The 19,292-nt window shown below is 42.6% G+C and overlaps 1 protein-coding gene across 1 annotated transcript; it reads right to left on the bottom strand.

Annotated features, from left to right (window-relative positions):
• Positions 1-1,606: 1,606 nt before the first annotated feature.
• On the bottom strand, positions 1,607-18,035 carry LOC308300294 (uncharacterized protein; the record flags this gene model as incomplete). The annotated part of the gene is made up of 2 exons (XM_080744113.1): positions 1,607-3,028; positions 16,638-18,035. 2 exons carry the CDS (start codon positions 18,033-18,035, stop codon positions 1,607-1,609), a joined length of 2,820 nt encoding a protein of 939 aa, XP_080600239.1.
• Positions 18,036-19,292: the final 1,257 nt, after the last annotated feature.

The raw sequence follows: 19,292 nt of genomic DNA, 5'->3' as shown, positions 1-19,292 counted from the left end.
AGGGAGGTCTGCATATTTATCTCAAATAAACATCTGCTGTAGTCTGAAGTAAACCATAAAACAGTATGCAAATAGTTGATAAACTGTCATCCAATAGTTTCTATTATTCACAGAAAATCACAGAAAGGTTCTAGTTTAGGGCCTCCTGCCTCTAAGTTCATATATTTATATTCCTTTATGCTTTCATCATTATGCACTTGGAAATGATTGCAATTAAACAAAAGATGTATGAAATGATATCTTCAAATACAAAATAACTACACACTAGTTTCAGTCAAAGATGTCATGCCAACAGACCCTGCAGTAAGAGAAGACTAGACTAGAATCACACATGCAATCCACTAACTTACTATAAAAACAACCATGACTTCAGATCATTTTTCTGTAGTCAGACTTTAATCAGGAATGCAGTCTCTTTACACATCAGTAACAGCTGGTGTCCCATCTCAATTAAAAGAAAAACAGCTAACAGGACAATTCAGAGAGTATGAAGAACATAGTACAGTAATAATAGAAATAAATCACACCCTTAAGTTAGCAGTGCTGAAGATGGACAAAAAACAATGTTGTGTAACCCCATGGAAACTTAGGTCCAACTTACATACACCATCCAATGGGAAAACTCTTGGAAAAAAAACACATGGTGAAAAACAAAGCACATATTGGAGCGCTCAGCACAGCTCAAAAGAATAAACAAAAGAAAAATGACTTGACTCACTGTCATTTATGAACACTTTAAGATGATTATATTTTTTTCCATCCACTTCCTTCCTTCTTATCAATACCTTTGAGTGTATGCATTCTTTATACTCTTATTTATTCTTTACCTTCAAATAAGTCTGTATGTAAATCAATCATTTGGATAAGTAAGGTCAGAGATTTAAACAAAATGTTGGTGTCATCATTTTACTATAATAGATTAAATTAAAGTATAAAAAGTACAGCAATAGTATTAGTCTGTTGTGAAATGGTTTATTCGTAGCCTGAACCCCAAATAACAGTCACTAGAACCAATAGATGTGATCTATAACAACATGACATCGTCACAATATGGACATTTTGATGACATCACAGATCAGTGGTTCTCAACCTTCTTTGTTTCACCGCCCACCCATCTGACCCTTTAACACCAAATGCTCATATGGGTGGGCTGTTTATTTGAATGTTCAAACAATCCATTGTGTTCCTGCTAGGATAAATGGCAACGTTAATGGAGATAACAAAGAAAACTAAAATGTCAAGGTTGAAAAAACAAAACAATAAAAAGGATGAAAATCACTGCTTTGGGAGAGTGGTTCTCGAGGTGAGGTCAGGGGACTCCCAGGGGTCCACAATAATATATACCAAATTATCAACTTATATGTTGGATATTGAAAAAGCTCACCATTGTTTTTTTCTCTTTCTTTTTTTTTTTTTTTTTGAAACATAAATCTCTTCTAGAGGAAGGCCGGGGTCCCTGGCACCTAATATACTTATCAATTTGGGGGTCCTTGACATGAGAAGGTTTGACGACCACTACTTTAGGCAACAGTCATTGACCAAAACAATCATAGATAGAGATTCTAAGTAATATAGTAATAAAAGACTCAATGTCTCATCAGCATGTCTAACTGCATTGTTCCACAGTTAAACTGATCTTCCCAGGTAAGAGCTTCAGAGGGACAGTATCATCACAAGTGGAAAGGTATGGAAAGTGTGTTTCAGTGAAAGTGTGTGTGAAGGTGTGTATGTGTGTGTTAGTATCAGGATCAGAGAACGACAGCTTTCCTTCATCCCAGTCTAGCTGGACTCTGATCCTCTGAGGTTTCTGCTTCAGTGAGAGATCAGATTCTGATGAGGAGTCAGCTACTGAGTATTCACCTTCATCTAACATCATGCTCAGATTTTGACCCCCTCCGTCTCCCTTCCTCTGGTAAGACTCTGCTAACACACCCAGCATCCAGTCTGCATTGTCTCCAACCTCAACATCCCAGCTGTGACTCCCTGAGTTAAAGCCCTCTGAACCCAGGACAAGGCCATAGTAGTCAAACCTCTCTGGGTTGTCAGGAAGCAGCTGCCTTTCTCCAAGTCTCACACTGGTCAGATCATCAGACAGGGTGAATGCTGGATGGGCAGTGTTGGGGTCCAGAATGACAGGAGTGTAGGAGACAATGTCCTTCATCTTGCTCCAGACTCTGAAGGTCAGGTTTCCAAGATGTTTGGTCACGTCTATCAGTGGTCCCGAGACCGGCTGTGGGTCCTGCAGTGTGAACTGGACTCTTTCCATTGTGGTCTTGTAGTTCTGCAGGAATGAGATGTGTTCAGCTCTCAGCTCCTCCTCTATGGCTCTGATGTTGTTTGAAAGGGTTAATATGTTTCTGTTCAGAGCCTCTATCTTCTCCTTCATCATCTGACTCTTCTGCTGCTCTTCCTCCCTCAGTGCAGTGATGCTGGCCTCCTCTTCCTCTTGTAGAAACTGATGAAGCTTCTCAAACTGCTCCTTAATCTGTGTCTCTGTGTGCTGGGCCTGGACCTCAACGTGTTTCACTGTGCGGTCACTTGTCTTTTTAGCTTTATTAAAGACCATCAGTTTCTTCAGTAAAGGCTTCAGTAATTTCTCGACCTCCTCCTTGTGATCCAGAGCAGCTTCATCGATGGGTCTGAAACTGTGGTTGGTGTGTTTTTTAGAATCTCGACACACAAGACACACTGGCTGTTGACATTCCAGACAGAACAGTTTGAGTTTCTCAGCATGCAGACTGCAGAGATCCTCAGACCCTGATGAAGTTCTCTTACGTTTTGAAGCTCTCCGTCTCTCCTGTATGAAGGCCTCACACACGTTCTTCAGAGCCAGGTTACGGGGTAGATGATCTGTTGAATGTATTTCTTTACAAACTGGACATTGCTTTATTCCCTTCCGTTTCCACCATTGCTGCAGACAAGCATTACAGAAGCTGTGGCTACATGACAGGAAAACAGGATCTTTGAAGATGTCACGACACACAGGACAGGAATAATCCTCTACTGGAAGAGACGACGTGGAAGCCATTTAGACTCTGAGTGAAGCTACAAACACTCTGCTCAATACAGGAAGTTGTTACAGTCCATTCAGCAGCAGGTTCCAGTGGTCTGGGTCAGTATTCCCTCCTGTAGCTGTGGAAAGACAGTCTGTCCTCCTCACTGGAAGTTGTGTTTGATCTGAAGGTCAATCTTATCGTCTCAGATGAGGCTGTTGCAAAGTACACACACAAGATCTATGTCATTAATCTAATACACAAGTCTGCCCCAAATATATTGAATTAGTTTAATGAAAAGTATTTAAGTCAGGGCAGTCTTTTATTTCCTATATAATTAGTATAGACAGGAAACAATAGAGCATGGAGGCAGAGGCTACTTAACCCATGCATAAACCCAGAGTATTGAAACCTGAACATTTTGTCAGTGTAATAAGTGAAAAGCTTCACTCCATGTGTTTTGCCTGTAGACATAATTGCGACCGTAGGTCGCAGTTTAGCATGAGAAACGGCACATCTTGTCTCCGGACTTGTCAGTTTTTTTTTACGGTCTATGGGTTTGACACTCTGACATCACTGTGATGTCAGTCGAACCACACTAACAGAATCCCTTTTATGCCCATATATGGAGATCCCTGGTGTCATCAATATTACGCCCATATCTAACAGGACTTAATATGGGAATGCCCATATATGGATGCCACATAGGCAACAAACCACACTAACAGAATCCATATGACCAAGACAGATAGATGGCCAAGGCAGCCCATATCTGTGTGGCTGGTTCTACAGACAGGGATCTCCATATATGGGCATAAAAGGGACTGCATGTATGATGTCAGATGTCATAGGACTTTCACATAACAAATAACTGAGTAAGCTTGTTTGGAGTCTCACAGCATATCTCCATATACAGTACATGGATCTCCATATATGGGTACCTAGGGCCTCCATATATGGGTAACTGGTCCGATATACATGACTGGCCAGATGGCCAAGACATGGCACCTCACCCTTTAGGGCGAAGGGTAAGGTCGCTTGTCGCCCTTAGGCGTCTTACTGGTTATTATACTGTATTGTTCTACAGAACACCATTTCTGAGGGAAAAAGGAGTTTGGTTTGATATGAAGTGAATGAGGACAGTAGAAAGCCACCATCTGATATATGCATTAGTTTTATTGATCAACAAGGGGAAAATGTCCCTTGCATTAACCACGCTAACTATTTACTGTCCTGCATCAGGAATGGCAACAGATGGTGTCACTCTAAGTGGACAACATTTAATTTTCATGGTAAGATGTTGTCAGCTTGTACATCTGGGGCAGGTTGCACCACCAGAACATAAGTTCTGCCCTAAGTTAGGGAGTAAAGTCCTTACTAGAGGCTTAGTAACTACTAGTTAGTTTGTAACTAAGTGAGTTACTAACAGGTGTTGCACCACGACTTCTTAAGACATAACGTAACTAGTAATGCGTAGACTGTTCCTAAAGTAAAGTATAGTCGCATAAAATGACGTCATAGCTCCCGAATCCAATGAAAACGAACTGTTTCTAGTAAGGAAATAAAGCAGAGGTCAACAGAGACCTCCGTCTCTCCACTGGCATGTACACAAGTCACTGATATGCGTGCACAGGGCGAGCGCATCCCTGCGCAGCGCACTGCCCTGCAAACGGATTGTATCACAAATTATATTGGCCTCATACATTTTCCCCCGTTGTGAAGTAACGCAGGGCAACGCATATTTGGAGACACAGGGGAAGAGAGCGCACCATTCAATTCGCTGTTGTGCTGTATATGCAGTGGTTGAAAAGTACTCAAATTAATTAAAAAAGTATCAATCCTGCAATATAGAAATACTCTATTAATAGCAGACACATCGTGAGCTTGTAGATCGGCTATTTTCAAATGGCCGAAATGTATATAGGGCTTAATGTATGTTTGGGTCGTTTCATTGTTGAATTAATTAAATAGACGATATAATGCGGTCTGCCACGTTAGTAGTGAAGTTGCTCTACTCCCATAGAGATAGGTTACTTAGTAAGGACTTAGTGCTGCCCAAAGGCTGGTGTAAATATTTAGTAGTTACTTACAGATACGTTAAGAGTGGTGCAACAGCTGAAATTTTAGTAATGCGTAAGTCTTGACGCAAGCCCCGTTTTCATAGAGCAAAACTTCTGGAGGTTTTTTCAAAAATTACGGCAATTTTGAAATTCACGCCATGTGAAAACGGCCACCTATTTTGTGTGCCGGAAGTTTTGGTGTCCCAAACGTGACGGGAAAATACCTAGTAATTTTCGTTGAAAGTACCGTGACAATACACATTTCCCTCCAGTGAAAACGCATGCCGCGAATTTGCCGTTTTTTTTACAACCAGGTGCATGAAAGGAGCCAGTTAACAGTTTAAAACATTGTATCTGGGATTGAAAACGACCTGAATGTAAAGGAATATATAGAAATAAAGTAGGTCTACAGCTTCACCTTGTATAGGGGATTAATTATTTAGGCTAGAATCGCATTGACAAACACAGCAGAAGTCTCTTTCTTTCTCTGGTCATCCATCGTTTATGGTGCCGCGTGAAGAAAAAAAAAACACAGCTAATAATCTACAAGCCCACAAGTGCAACACGTTGCATCATGCAGCGATCCTTTCTGAACCTTATGTGTTTTTGCATGAAGAATATGTCTTGTAACTTGTTAAATCCATTTGAAGGGTTCAGGAACCGTTCAGGCCGGGTGAGAGAGAAAAAGAAAGACAGAAGCGAAGACTCGAAGCACCCGTTACGGCTGCTCAACAAGCAGTGAGACTGTATGGCGTGTTGCCATGCCTGCTACTTATAAGCGACTATGGGCTTGATTTCCGTAAAGTTGCTTATATATAATTTGATAGTTTCTGGTTGCGTTTTATTTGTTGTAAGCTTCTAGATCACTTTTCAAGTAGCTGATGCGGCGATGCGTTTAGTTTTAAAGTGCTCTTGTGGCCTAGATAATATCACTTTTTGGGCTTATTTTCGTACACCTGGTTGCTTATTTCTCTCGCAAAGTCTGGCAACACAGACTTATACCGTGACAATGGTTTTAGTGAAAACGATGTATTTTATGGCTATGCCTGCATTTTTGCTCATGTGAAAACACCCAAAAAACAAAACTCCCGGCAAGTTGAAAATTATTATGCTAATTATTTTGCAGGAAAAATTCCGGAACTGTAGTGAAAACATGCCTTTAGAAGCCATTTACGTTACAACTAGGCTACGTTTGAACTTAGTGTGAGGTGGTGCAACCCCGCCCTGGTGTATTTGTCAAGTGTAAATACCAACCTGTGTGTTTACTGTGTTGTCTCAGGTAGGGTTGTGATCCTGGAGGATTTTAACTGTTTCCTCTCAACGCTCTGATTCCTTAACGCCTCCTATATTTGAATAAAACAATAAAACAGCCTTCATTAAAGAAATGCATAAACAAATACAATCATATGTGGCGGAGAGAGTTGCAGCCCCAGGGTTCGAAGCCGGGTGGTGAGGTTCGGATCACCTCCGTTACACATACAGTATTGCACACCTCTGGGTTACTCGAGGGAGTTCCAAATGGACCCTTTAAGGTCTGCAACTCTGAGAGAGTACAAATGGAACCAAATGGACCCTTTTACACTCTCAAGAGTCATAGTGGGCCTTGAAACTAAACAGTTAGAGAAGTGGTTTTCAACCAGTGGTCCTTGAGGATGTTCCAGGGGGTCCCCTGCTAAATGATGGAGAGTTGGTAAATGGAAACTTTTGCATAGCAGTATCATAGAATGATCAGGGTTCAAAATGCAATAACTTTATGCCATTTCAACATCGTTGATAGGAATTTGTTCACTCTCAAAACAGCAGTAGTCTTGGGTTTCACCGGACTGCCACTGGAAATCCGCCGAATATATAGAACTGCTAAATATAAAGGTGCTTACTCGGTAGCACAGGATGTTAACTCTGCATTCGCGATCTTTGTTCAGTTTATTAGTCCGTATGTTTTTGTTTTAATCCCGTTTGTTCCTGAACGCCATTGTTTCCCCTGTTTACAGTGAGTTCAATACCGGCTTTCACCTGATGCGCCCCAACACTACCGCCCATTGAGGAATACAGGAAACTTCCTACAGAATCCCACACAGAACGGGATTAAAACACATCTATTGAAAAACACGGGCTAATACAGTGCGCACATGTTCCTAATGTAGAGTTAACATCCACAGCTACAGGCTCAGCACTTTATATGGTTTATTTGTACATGTACGGAGAACGGAGAAGTAAGGGCTTTCCCGCAAGTATGTCCAGTGACTATCGAGGTATTTGATTTTAGTCTATTCACGTTATTCCTGGCCCCGCCCCCGGCTTCCTGTTCATATCCTGAAAGAGGCGGAGGCTGAAAAAGCTGTCCTGAAAAACATCATTTGGTTTCCTGTTGTCCTTGCATTAAAGTGTCAGTAGAGGCGCTCTGGGCTCTGAATGTACCCGGGTTGCCATGTCTACTTATAATAAGCAATTTGTGTCTCTAAAAAAAATGTTGCTTATTGGGCTTACTGTCTAATATTTTTTAAACCAGTGGTTCCCAAATCTTTTCATATCAAGGACCCCAGATTACATATTTGTCCACAGTCGCAGACCTCCATCTGAAAATATGTGGTGCCAGGGACCTCCACACAGATTTATGTTGTTAAAATGTTTCAAAAATATTCACAAAAGAAAAATGTTTTCAATATTAAATATTTTTTAAATAGCAAATATACAAGCTCACAATGTGTCGCAATGTGACACATTGTGAGCTTGCTGATCTGCTATTTTCAAATGTGAATGTAAAGTAGTATAGCCTACTGTAGTTGCTTCTGTTGGGCTTATTTCTTTGGCAAAATCTGGCAACAGACAATTCTATGTCACTTCCTTACTTGGGAGGAAGTGAAAAGATGTTTATGAAGCAGCACACAAAGAAAAATGCTCCAGCGCCCTCTGTAAAAGGAAAATGGCAGCCTCCATAGAATGGCCAGGAATACGGTGAATTATGCATCTAGCTTAAGGCCACAGACCCGTTGGGCCACGAGTAGGGGCGACTTTGAAACAGGGCGACTTATCTCAATTGGATCCGATTGCAGTACTCAGTAGGAGGCGGCCATTGAAGGAGGCGGGCATTGGAGGAGCTGGAGGCGGATTAGAAAGGTTCATAGTATCCAATAGAATCATGGAGGAGGCGGGCCGTGGAGGTGCTGAAAACAGCAGACCTACAAGCTCACAACGCAAGCAAGCGCAACGCTTTGTGGGCTTGTAGATCGGCTGTTTTCGCCACCCAACACAGCCACCGGTGCCCAGTCGTTTTTAGAATACTACAACGACATGGATTATTAATTCTTATTGAACACAGGAAAATAACACGTTTCTTTAAGAATATTATTAAAAGAAACTATTTACTATATTAATAATATAGTAAATAGTTTATTTTAATATAGTAATAATAATAATACAGTAAATAGTTTCTATATTAATAATATAGTAAGTTTCTTTTAATAATAAATCAGCGGTGAGAGACACCCCGGTGGTCAGCAGCGAGGCCCCCGCCGCTATAGCCCCGGCAGAGCCGTTGAGCCGTTGACCGTCACCGGCGAGGCGACGGTCATCGGCGAGGCGAGGTGACCATCGGGTCTCCCGGTGGAGGGTCGACGGATCCCCGCACGGTAGCCGTGCGTCAGCCGCCCTGCGGGGTTCTCTCGCCACCGACCACGGGGTGACTGTGGTCGGAAGATCGTGGCCGGGAGATCCGTGAGTAGTAGTCTCCCGGTGGAGGGTCGACAGATCCCCGCACGGTAGCCGTGAGTCAGCCGCAGCGGAGGTCCGTGAGAGGTGCGGGGGTCAGCTGTCAGCAGCGAGACCCCCGCACCTCTCACGGACCTCCGCTGCGGCTCCGCTGCGGCTGACTCACGGCTACCGTGCGGGGATCAGCAGCGAGACCCCCGCACATCTCACGGACCTCCACTGCGGCTCCGCTGCGGCTCCGCTGCGGCTGACTCACGGCTACCACCGGGAGACCACTACTCACGGACCTCCGCTGCGGTCACCCCGTGGTCAGCGGCGTGAGACCCCCGCACTCCCGCAGGGTGGCCGACTCATGTCAACCCTCCACCGGGGTGTCTCTCGCCGCCGACAACGGGGCGACCGCGGAGGTCTGTGCGGCGAGGGATCCCCCCTCCGCACAGACCTCCGCGGTCGCCGACTCACGTCAACCCTCCACCGGGGTGTCTCTCGCCGCCGACAACGGGGCGACCGCAGCGGGCGGCGAGGGACCCCCGCAGGACGGCCGACTCACGGCCACCATGTGGGGGTCCCACGGCACCTCTCACGGACCTCCGCTGCCGTCACTCCGTGGTCGAGGGATTATTAATAATCATAATAATTTATAATCAATGAGAAAAAGGAGTAAGTTAAATGCGTGTCATTCTAATATTTGTTTTAAATAATGGTTATTTAAAACAAATATTAGAATGACAAGCATTAATAATCATAATCATTTTATAATATAATCATTGAGAAAAAGGAGTTTTAGACTAACTTACTCCTTTTTCTAAGTAAGTTATAACTTACACCTTTTTCTCAATGATTATATTATAAAATGATTATGATTATTAATGCTTGTCAATTATTTTATAATAATATAATAATTCAGAAAAAGGAGTAAGTTAAATGCTTGTCATTTATTAGTTTGACTGTGCAGTAAGTTTGTTCAAACCTGTCTCAGTTTCATTCAGTTTCATTCAGAGCGTCATATACCTTTAAGAAATGGACAGTTCCAAGGCCCGCCCCCTCCAAGGCTCCCTACAAGGCTCTCCTCCTCCAATGCCCGCCTCCTCCAACTGCTCCAAGGCTGTGTACTGCAGTCGGACTCACTTATCTGACCAAGACTATCATAGAAACTAAAGTAAGTCAGACACGATTAAAATTTAATCGTGTCTGACATGGACACGGTAGGATAGATGGATTTAATCATTAAATCCATCTATCCTACCGTGTCCATGTACAAAGACCGCCGCGTACAGACTGTAAAGAAATTACTTAGTGAATCAAATGTCCATATTAACAAATAACACCATATTCTCTTTCAAACATATGAACTTTAGACACACAAACAAACCTCTGACTCCCGCCGCCTCCTCTGTTGTGGTGCAACCACTAACAGTGTCCCCCTGGCTGCACTGACACCACACTATATTAGTTCCGGGATGATTCAGAAACATTACTAACAACGTACTCCTCCCACACAGTGGGAACGAAACAAAAAACACTTTCCAAGAAACATATCAAGAAGCCTAACCATTCAAACTAATTTAATAATAATAATGATGATGGCAGTTAATCAAGTGTTACTTTGAGTTGTCCAATAAGTTTCATGCTGGTTAGAGATCTAGGCAGTGTTAGAAGTTAGAACAAATTTGTTTGTGAATAAGAAACTTGGTATGTTGTAAATTTAGCTAATTATCAGTTAATTAGTAATGCATGTTTGTATACTGTATCCTTTATTGTATGTTAACAAACAATTGTTATTATTGTTAATGGTTAACAAGCTTGTAGTTTAGAACACATGCAACATGTATGCACCGCCTCAAGGTGTCACTGTAGCACAAGGTCAGGCAGAACCATAATGCATAATGTCAATTAGGCCGGGGGCCAATTCTGAAATTGGCACAAATTGGTACCACCCAAGGTGACCGTACGTTTTTTACATTTTCGTCTTCGTACATGTCTCTAGTTTACATTTTGGTATGATAACTCTTCCAATCGCCCAGCTTATTGACAGTTATCACTCCCTAAACAAACCAATATCCATATGAAACAGTGATGAGTATATACTGTATAGTGTGGTACGATGTGTACTTCCGTAGGATTTTTGTGCTAATTTTTTATTTTTTTTGCAGATCCTGGTTCTAGAGAGTCCAAACTATGAGAAAATGATGGGTGCCAACTTTTCCGGACCCCCACCCCCTATCTGGGGGTCATCTAGTTTGGGGCCTCCCAGAACAGTACGCCAGCCAGTTAATGTCCAATTTTCTTAATATTAGGGTTGTTTTCTAGGTTTTAAAACATTCTGAGTTCATTTATTACAATTTTGAAGCAGCCAGAATAACCTTTCTGACATTTGGTTGGGGTCTTTCCTCACCTGGGACCCCCCAGACGCCGGACCGCTGTGCCTATATCTCAGTACTCGCTCTGCTCCTGCTCCAGAACAATGTCATATTAGATCATAATTAATAAATGTTTTTGTTGCTGGACTCTGAAAACAAAAATGAGTAGTAGCAAATACCAGGGGTCTTCAACAGGGGCTTCGGGACCCCTAGAGGGTCCTCAGAGTTACTACATACATAGTGTACTTCTAATGATTTTTGCGTAACTTTATTTGTTTACTGCTTTGGCTTTTATAGGGACCAAACTGTCAGAAAATGATGGGTGCAGATTTTCCCAACCCCTGCTCCTTTTCTGGGGGGTCATCTATTTTAGGACATTGCAGAACAGTATGCCATCCGGTTAATGTCCAATTTTCATAATATTAGAGTTGTTTTGAAGGTTTTAAAACATTCATATATTGCACTTTTGAAGCAGCCAGAATAAGCTTTCTGACTTTTGGTGGGGGTCTTTCCTCACCTGGGACCCCCGGAATGACTCCTGAGCCTATCTCAGTACTCATTACAGTCCTTGCTCTGCTCCTGCTCCAGAACAGTGTCAAATTAGATCATAACTGAAGCATAAAACCTTTTGTAGCTGGGCTCTGACAACAAAAATGAGTAGCTAATACCAGGGGTCTTCCACAGGGGGTATGGGACCCCCAGGTGTCCTCAGAGTTACTACAGGGGGCCAGCCAAATCTCTGGTCACCCCAACCTCCCAGTCAGCCAAGACATCTGACTGGAAAATACCCTCCACTCTCTGAATTCCATCCATTTTCTTCAATTGGTGGAAGCTCAGGGCAATTTGTCAAGTATCATTTATATTGCATTGTGATGTAGCTGGCATGGAGGATATGTGGTAGCAGTGCAGCTCCAAGTTCTTTGACTGAAATCCCATCCCATTACCCTGACTGAAATCCCATCCCATTACCCTGCATTATCACAGATGCGGGGTTGTTGGACCAAAGTGCACCAATTACTCAAATGTTGATGGAAATAAGTAAGCCTTGCCCAGCCCTGAGGCTCATAGGGCAGGAGTCTATGTCCTGTTTCAGTGAGGTAGCTTGATGTACAAGTACCCCTGGACAGTGGACATAATAATAGTTTGTCACAGGGACATACTAATCCAGCCTTTGATGCTGAGGTCATACATTCAAGGTGTATGACAAGATGACTGTGTGTGTGTGTGTGTGTGTGTGTGTGTGTGTGTGTGTGTGTGTGTGTGTGTGTGTGTGTGTGTGTGTGTGTGTGTGTGTGTGTGTGTGTGTGTAGGTGTGTGTGTGTGTGTGTGTGTGTGTGTGTGTGTCTGTGTGTGTCTGTGTCTGTGTCTGTGTGTGGTAAATGGACACGTTGTTTTGCATGCCCGCTCTGACATCACACTCTGGCTTCACTGTGATGGCACACTAACAGAATCCCTTTTATAACCATATATGGAGTTCCTTGATGTCTTCAATATTAAGCCCATATTTAACAGGACTTCATATGGGAATGCCCATATATGGAGGCCACATCGGCCACATGCCACACTAACAGAATCCATATATGGCCAAGACAGATGGCCAAGACAGCCTATATCTGTGTGACTGGTTCTATAGACAGGGATCTCCATGAAGGGCATTGATGTCAGTTGTCATAACAAATAACTGAGTAAGCAGGTTTGGGCTCTCACAGCACATCTCAATATACAGTACATGGATCTGTACATCTGTACACCGATATACATCACTGGTCAGAGGGCAAAGAATTGGCACCCTGAGGCATCTTACTAGTAAATAATACTGAGAATACTAATAAACCATCAAGTACACTACATAAACCCAGGATGCATAAAACTGAAAAAAGTTTCTAATATTATTCAAAAATAGTTAGCAAATTGCAGAACTGGTTGCAAGAATAGGGCCAAAACTGGAATAGCCATTTGGCTGGCCCCCTGTAGTAACTCTGAGGACACCTGGGGGTCCCAGACCCCCTGTGGAAGACCCCTGGTATTAGCTACTCATTTTTGTTGTCAGAGCCCAGCTACAAAAGCTTTTATGCTTCAGTTATGATCTAATTTGACACTGTTCTGGAGCAGGAGCAGAGCAAGGACTGTAATGAGTACTGAGATAGGCTCAGGAGTCATTCCGGGGGTCCCAGGTGAGGAAAGACCCCCACCAAAAGTCAGAAAGCTTATTCTGGCTGCTTCAAAAGTGCAATATATGAATGTTTTAAAACCTTCAAAACAACTCTAATATTATGAAAATTGGACATTAACTGGCTGGCATACTGTTCTACAGTGTCCTAAAATAGATGACCCCCAGAAAAGGGGCAGGGGTTGGGAAAATCTGACACCCATCATTTTCTGACACTTTGGTCCCTATAAAAGCCAAAGCAGTAAAAAAATAAAGTTACGCAAAAAAATCATTAGAAGTACACTATGTAGTAACTCTGAGGACCCCCTAGGGGTCCCGAAGCCCCTGTGGAAGACCCCTGGTATTTGCTACTACTCATTTTCGTTTTCAGAGTCCAGCAACAAAAACATTTATTCAATTATGATCTAATATGACATTGTTCTGGAGCAGGAGCAGAGCGAGTACTGAGATAGGCACAGGGGTCCGGTGTCTGGGGGGTCCCAGGTGAGGAAAGACCCCAACCAAATGTCAGAAAGGTTATTCTGGCTGCTTCAAAATTGTAATAAATGAACTCAGAATGTTTTAAAACCTAGAAAACAACCCTAATATTAAGAAAATTGGATATTAACTGGCTGGCGTACTGTTCTGGGAGGCCCCAAACTAGATGACCCCCAGATAGGGGGTGGGGGTCCGGAAAAGTTGGCACCCATCATTTTCTCATAGTTTGGACTCTCTAGAACCAGGATCTGCAAAAAAAAAAAAATATTAGGACAAAAATCCTACGGAAGTACACATCGTACCACACTATACAGTATATACTCATCACTGTTTCATATGGATATTGGTTTGTTTAGGGAGTGATAACTGTCAATAAGCTGGGCGATTGGAAAAGTTATCATACCAAAATGTAAACTAGAGACATGTACGAAGACGAAAATGTAAAAAACGTACGGTCACCTTGGGTGGTACCAATTTGTGCCAATTTCAGAATTGGCCCCCGGCCTAAATCATGTTAAGCCTATTGACTTCAAAGTAGGCCTATTTGAGCTTCTTTCACAGATTACCTGAATAATTAGCTTGTAACATTTCCATTGTTGTTGTTATGTTTGATGTTACTATTTAATATTGGAAACACTAGTTCTAATCATACAATGTTATTGCACAGTGTGATGTGTATACAAATCCTACAAGCAAAGTTAATGTGTATTGATCCAGGTTTCTTTTTTTTTTTTCCTGTTTGCCCTGAATAAGTTCTATGAATTTGCAGAAACATGTAAGCTTGGTTTTAAATTGTTGACTCAGTAAAGCTTTGCAACATTTCTGAAGAGTTCCTATTTCTGTTTCCTTGATTAACATCGGTAAAATCAAATGTTAACACAAAGAAATGAGCTCGCAAATGTGGAGCTGTAAAACTATATGACATAGAAGGAGATAAATGGGGAATCTCCTTTGAATGGAATTGGCATCCAACCTGAAAGAGCTGTAGAGACCGTCACATTGAACACATATTCTATAAAGCAATGATTATTTATTACAAGCAGAGTAGAGTAATTAATATTTTGTATTTGATGTTCTCAGCCTTGTGGAACCGTAGTTAATTATATATAAAGGGGAACATCATGCCACACCAACATTTAGCTACTTGTACATGTATGAGTGAATAACACATAAACACTGTTCAATCTTATTTATTTGTGGTTTCAAATAAGTGACCGTTTTGTACCTTAAGAATGTACAGTATGTGAAACAGAGCATAGGACCCTTAAAACAAGATTTATTCATGATTATTCAACACTCCATTTGTGCCACTACAAGGCTAATGAGCTGGTTTGAAATGGTCCAAGTTGGTTGGTATAAGAAACAAGGATGGGTGCTGGTACTGTACTAGAATAGGAAAAAGCGTGTTCATGTTTTTTTTTTGCCACTATATATTTGCACATATGTGAAATGTATCCTCTGCATTAACACATCCTTTAACAACTAGGAGCTGTGCTGTAATTTGCCCATCTTATAACAACTAGGAGCAGTGATGTAATTTAACCATCCTATAACAACTAGGAGCAGTGATGTAATTTACCCATCCTATAACAACTAGGAGCAGTGATATCATTTACCCATCCTATAACAACTAGGAGCAGTGAAACCATTCTACAGCTCTCAGGGAGCAGTTAGGGGTGAAGAGTCTTGCTCAGGGACACATCGACACATTGCTGGCCTGGCCTGGACTCCAACCTGGGACAATCAGGGCCTCTGGCTTCCAAGGCAGGCTCACTAATAAGAGGGAGCCCAATTTTTTATTATTATCCTCCTGTCCTGTCCATAACTCTTAGTGTCTGAACGTGTGACAAGGTCCCCCATACAAGATTTGTGTTTCAAAAAGTATTCAAAAATGTTTTCACCCAGTTCCATTTTATTATAGCTGATATGCAAGTTCAAACAAGGCATCATGAAGAATCAGATGGTTTAGTGACTTTGAGATTAGTCCAAAACTATGAAGTAATTCTATATTTTATGAGAAAGATGTGTAGAAAAAGATAAGTAGTAACAATTTGACTCAATGGAGTACACAAACAGGTGCTGCAAACACAAAAAAAAGTGAGAAGGGTCAAACATGTGGCATGAAGTATGTGAAATGCCTGTGGAGTCAATACACTGGTCTAACAAAATGTAAATGTGACCTCATACTTGAACTGGTAACAGAGGAAAGAATACAACTTAGATTTCAACATGAATGACCAACATCACTAAGTGTTCAATGGAGACCACCGTTTCTCAACCTCAGGTCTGGGGACCACCAGGGTCCAAATGGACCCTTGTGGGTCTGTAACTCTGAGTTAAACTAACACTGAGGATTAGGACTGAAACTACGGCCCATCTTCTTAGTGATCCTTCTATCCATTATGTTTCTGATTTATCACATAGTCGACGAGAAGCACATTTGGATCAATCTTTTCACTCCCATAAATCACAGTGAAAATATGTAGCTTTTTTCCTTTTCTATTGGCTAAATTGTTTGGCCCTATTTTATACTTTGTCACACGATAGCGTAACTCAAAAAAAATGTGAAAAAGACGATCGACAAGATCACGGACACAATAAAAACCATGGTGGGCTTGTAGATCTGCTATTTTCAAATATCAATTTGTTTTAAATCTTTTATAGTCAATTCAAAGTAGTGTTATTAACTGTTGAACGTTGAACCAGTGAAAAAACTTCACCTTTTTACCAAATGTAATCATCACTAAACCATCACTAACATTATATAATAATCAGAAATGATTGATGATAGACATTAGATACAATTATAGCAATGTATTATGTATATTTGATTGTCTTAGACAACAAGATCTCATCATTCCATAGTTACACTGATCTTTCCTGGTAATATCTTCAGAGTGTAACCATGACCAGTGTGACTGTATGGAAAGAGTGTTTCAGTGAAAGTGTGTGTGAAGGTGTGTATGTGTGTGTTAGTATCAGGATCAGAGAATGACAGCCTTCCTTCATCCCAGTCCAGCTGGACTCTGATCCTCTGAGGTTTCTGCTTCAGTGAGAGCTCAGTGACTGACCCTGGTCTGGAGCCTGCTCTGTATTTACCTTTAGATAACAACATTTTCCAGAATTGACCCTCTCTGTTTCCCTTCCTCTGGTGAGACTCTGCTAAAACACCCACTCCCCAGTATACACTGTCTCCAACCTCAACATCCCAGCTGTGAGTCCCTGAGTTAAAGCCCTCAGAACCCAGGACAAAGCCATAATGGTCAAACCTCTCTGGGTTGTCAGGAAGCTTCTGCCATTCTCCACGTCTCACAGTGGTCAGATCATCAGACAGGGTGTATTCTGGATGGGCAGTGTTGGGGTCCAGAATGACAGGAATGTAGGAGTCAATGTCCTTCATCTTGTTCCAGACTCTGAAGGTCAGGTTTCCCAGGTGTTTGGCCACGTCTATCAGTGGTCCTGAGACCGGCTGTGGGTCCTGCAGTGTGAACTGGACTCTTTCCATTGTGGTCTTGTAGTTCTGCAGGAATGAGATGTGTTCAGCTCTCAGCTCCTCCTCTATGGCTCTGATGTTGTTTGAAAGGGTTAATATGTCTCTGTTCAGACTCTCAAACTTCTCCTTTATCATCTGACTCTTCTGCCTCCTTTCCTCCCTCAGTGCAGTGATGCTGGCCTCCTCTTCCTCTCGTAGAAACTGACGCATCTTCTTAAACTGCTCCTTAATCTGTGTCACTGTGTGCCGGATCTGGTCATTAACGTGGTTCACTGTGCGGCCACTGTTCTTTTTAACTTCATTAAATACCTTCAGTTTCTCCTGTAAAGGCTTCAGTAATTTCTGGACTTCCTCCTTGTACTCCAGAGCAGCTTCATCGATGGGTCTGAAACTGTGGTTGGTGTGTTTTTTAGAATCTCGACACACAACACACACTGGCTGTTGACATTCCAGACAGAACAGTTTGAGTTTCTCAGCATGCAGACTGCAGAGATCCTCAGACCCTGATGAAGTTCTCTTACGTTTTGCAGCTCTCTGTCTCTCCTGTATGAAGGCCTCACACACGTTCTTCAGAGCCAGGTTACAGGGTAGATTATCTGTTGAATGTATTTCTTTACAAACTGGACATTGCTTGATTCCCTTCTGTCTCCACCATTGCTGCAGACAAGCATTACAGAAGCTGTGGCTGCATGACAGGAGAACAGGATCTTTAAAGATGTCATGACACACAGGACAGGAATAATCCTCTTCTGGAAGAGACGACGTGGAAGCCATTTGGACTCTGAGTGAAGCTACAAACACTCTGCTCAATACAGGAAGTCAGTCAGTGGTAGGGTGGGGGGATAAATGGCCTAAAATGAAAAACTTTGGAAAATGATTTCGCCCATTTCAGTGATGGTGCATTGGGTCATTTGGGAGATATTTTGTATTGGGAGTTGGTACCTAGGATGAAATAAACCCCCCACCCCACCCAAAAAACTAAATCGGACATGTTTTTTTCCCACTTTTCACCCCAATTTTCATTAAAAAAATAAAATAAATCTTAAGAGAGGACTTTGGTTCACCTGGTAGATGTTGCAAAGTTATAATGTAATAAAATACATTTACATAATGCATTATGGCTCCTGGTTGACTGCAAGTGTAGCCCCCATAGTAAAGTCGAGATCCAGCGCACAAACAGCCCTGCCAATTGGCTCAGCCATATAGGCAGTGGCATGCAGGGCTGTGCAGTGGGCACTGAGTGTTCAGGTGTTCGAACCACACAGATGGGTCCTTCTGTGGGTGCGCAGCACGTGTCGATTTTGGGGGTGGTCTTTTTGTGGGGTCCCCCGTGCCATTTCACACCAGAAATGTACAGTAGCCAGCACATATAGGCCTATAGAACTTAGAAGTTCAAAGTACAAAGTTTTTACCATCCTAAAGTGCACTTTGAGGCAAAAGTGCCCAAGCAACCCCCCCACACAATCTGCATGTGCCTGTTGGCACGACAGGTTGCATGTCAGTGATATCCTTGCATGAGGGACACGAGGGACATGGAGGGACATTGTATGCAGCGGTCTGCAGCGTGAGGATGCGCTTCACAATTTGGGGGGGGCCGGGAGGGGTGATTGTAACCCCCATAGTTAGTACAGCCAAGACCCAGCACTGCCAATCTGACTCAGCCCTATTGGCACAACAGGTTGTGCATCGGTATGGCGAGTGGGAGCCTCAGGTTCACATGGAACCCTGTGAACATTTGCTACTACCAAGATCTGCACCCGCGGCTTCTCTGTCACCAGGGCTGCCCTCCTACTCATCGCGTACTCATCATAGTGTCATTTCGTGGCCAACGGCGGCTGGGTATGGGTCCATCGCTCCAGCGCCATCCATTTTCAGGGCTAGTTGATTCGGCACACACTCCTTAGCGGATTCCAACTTCCATGGCCACGGTCCTGCACGGTCCTGCTGTTTATATCAACCAACACCTTTAATGGGGTCTGATGAGCGATTAGTAAAGAGTTTGATTCATATTTTGCCCCTATACTCAGGTCG

The sequence above is a fragment of the Nannobrachium achirus genome (genome assembly GCF_963921795.1).
Source record: "Nannobrachium achirus genome assembly, chromosome: 16".
Taxonomy (NCBI): Eukaryota; Metazoa; Chordata; class Actinopteri; order Myctophiformes; family Myctophidae; genus Nannobrachium; species Nannobrachium achirus.
The sequence above is the reverse complement of the archived record's forward strand: the minus strand, read 5'-3'. Positions and strand labels throughout refer to the sequence as shown.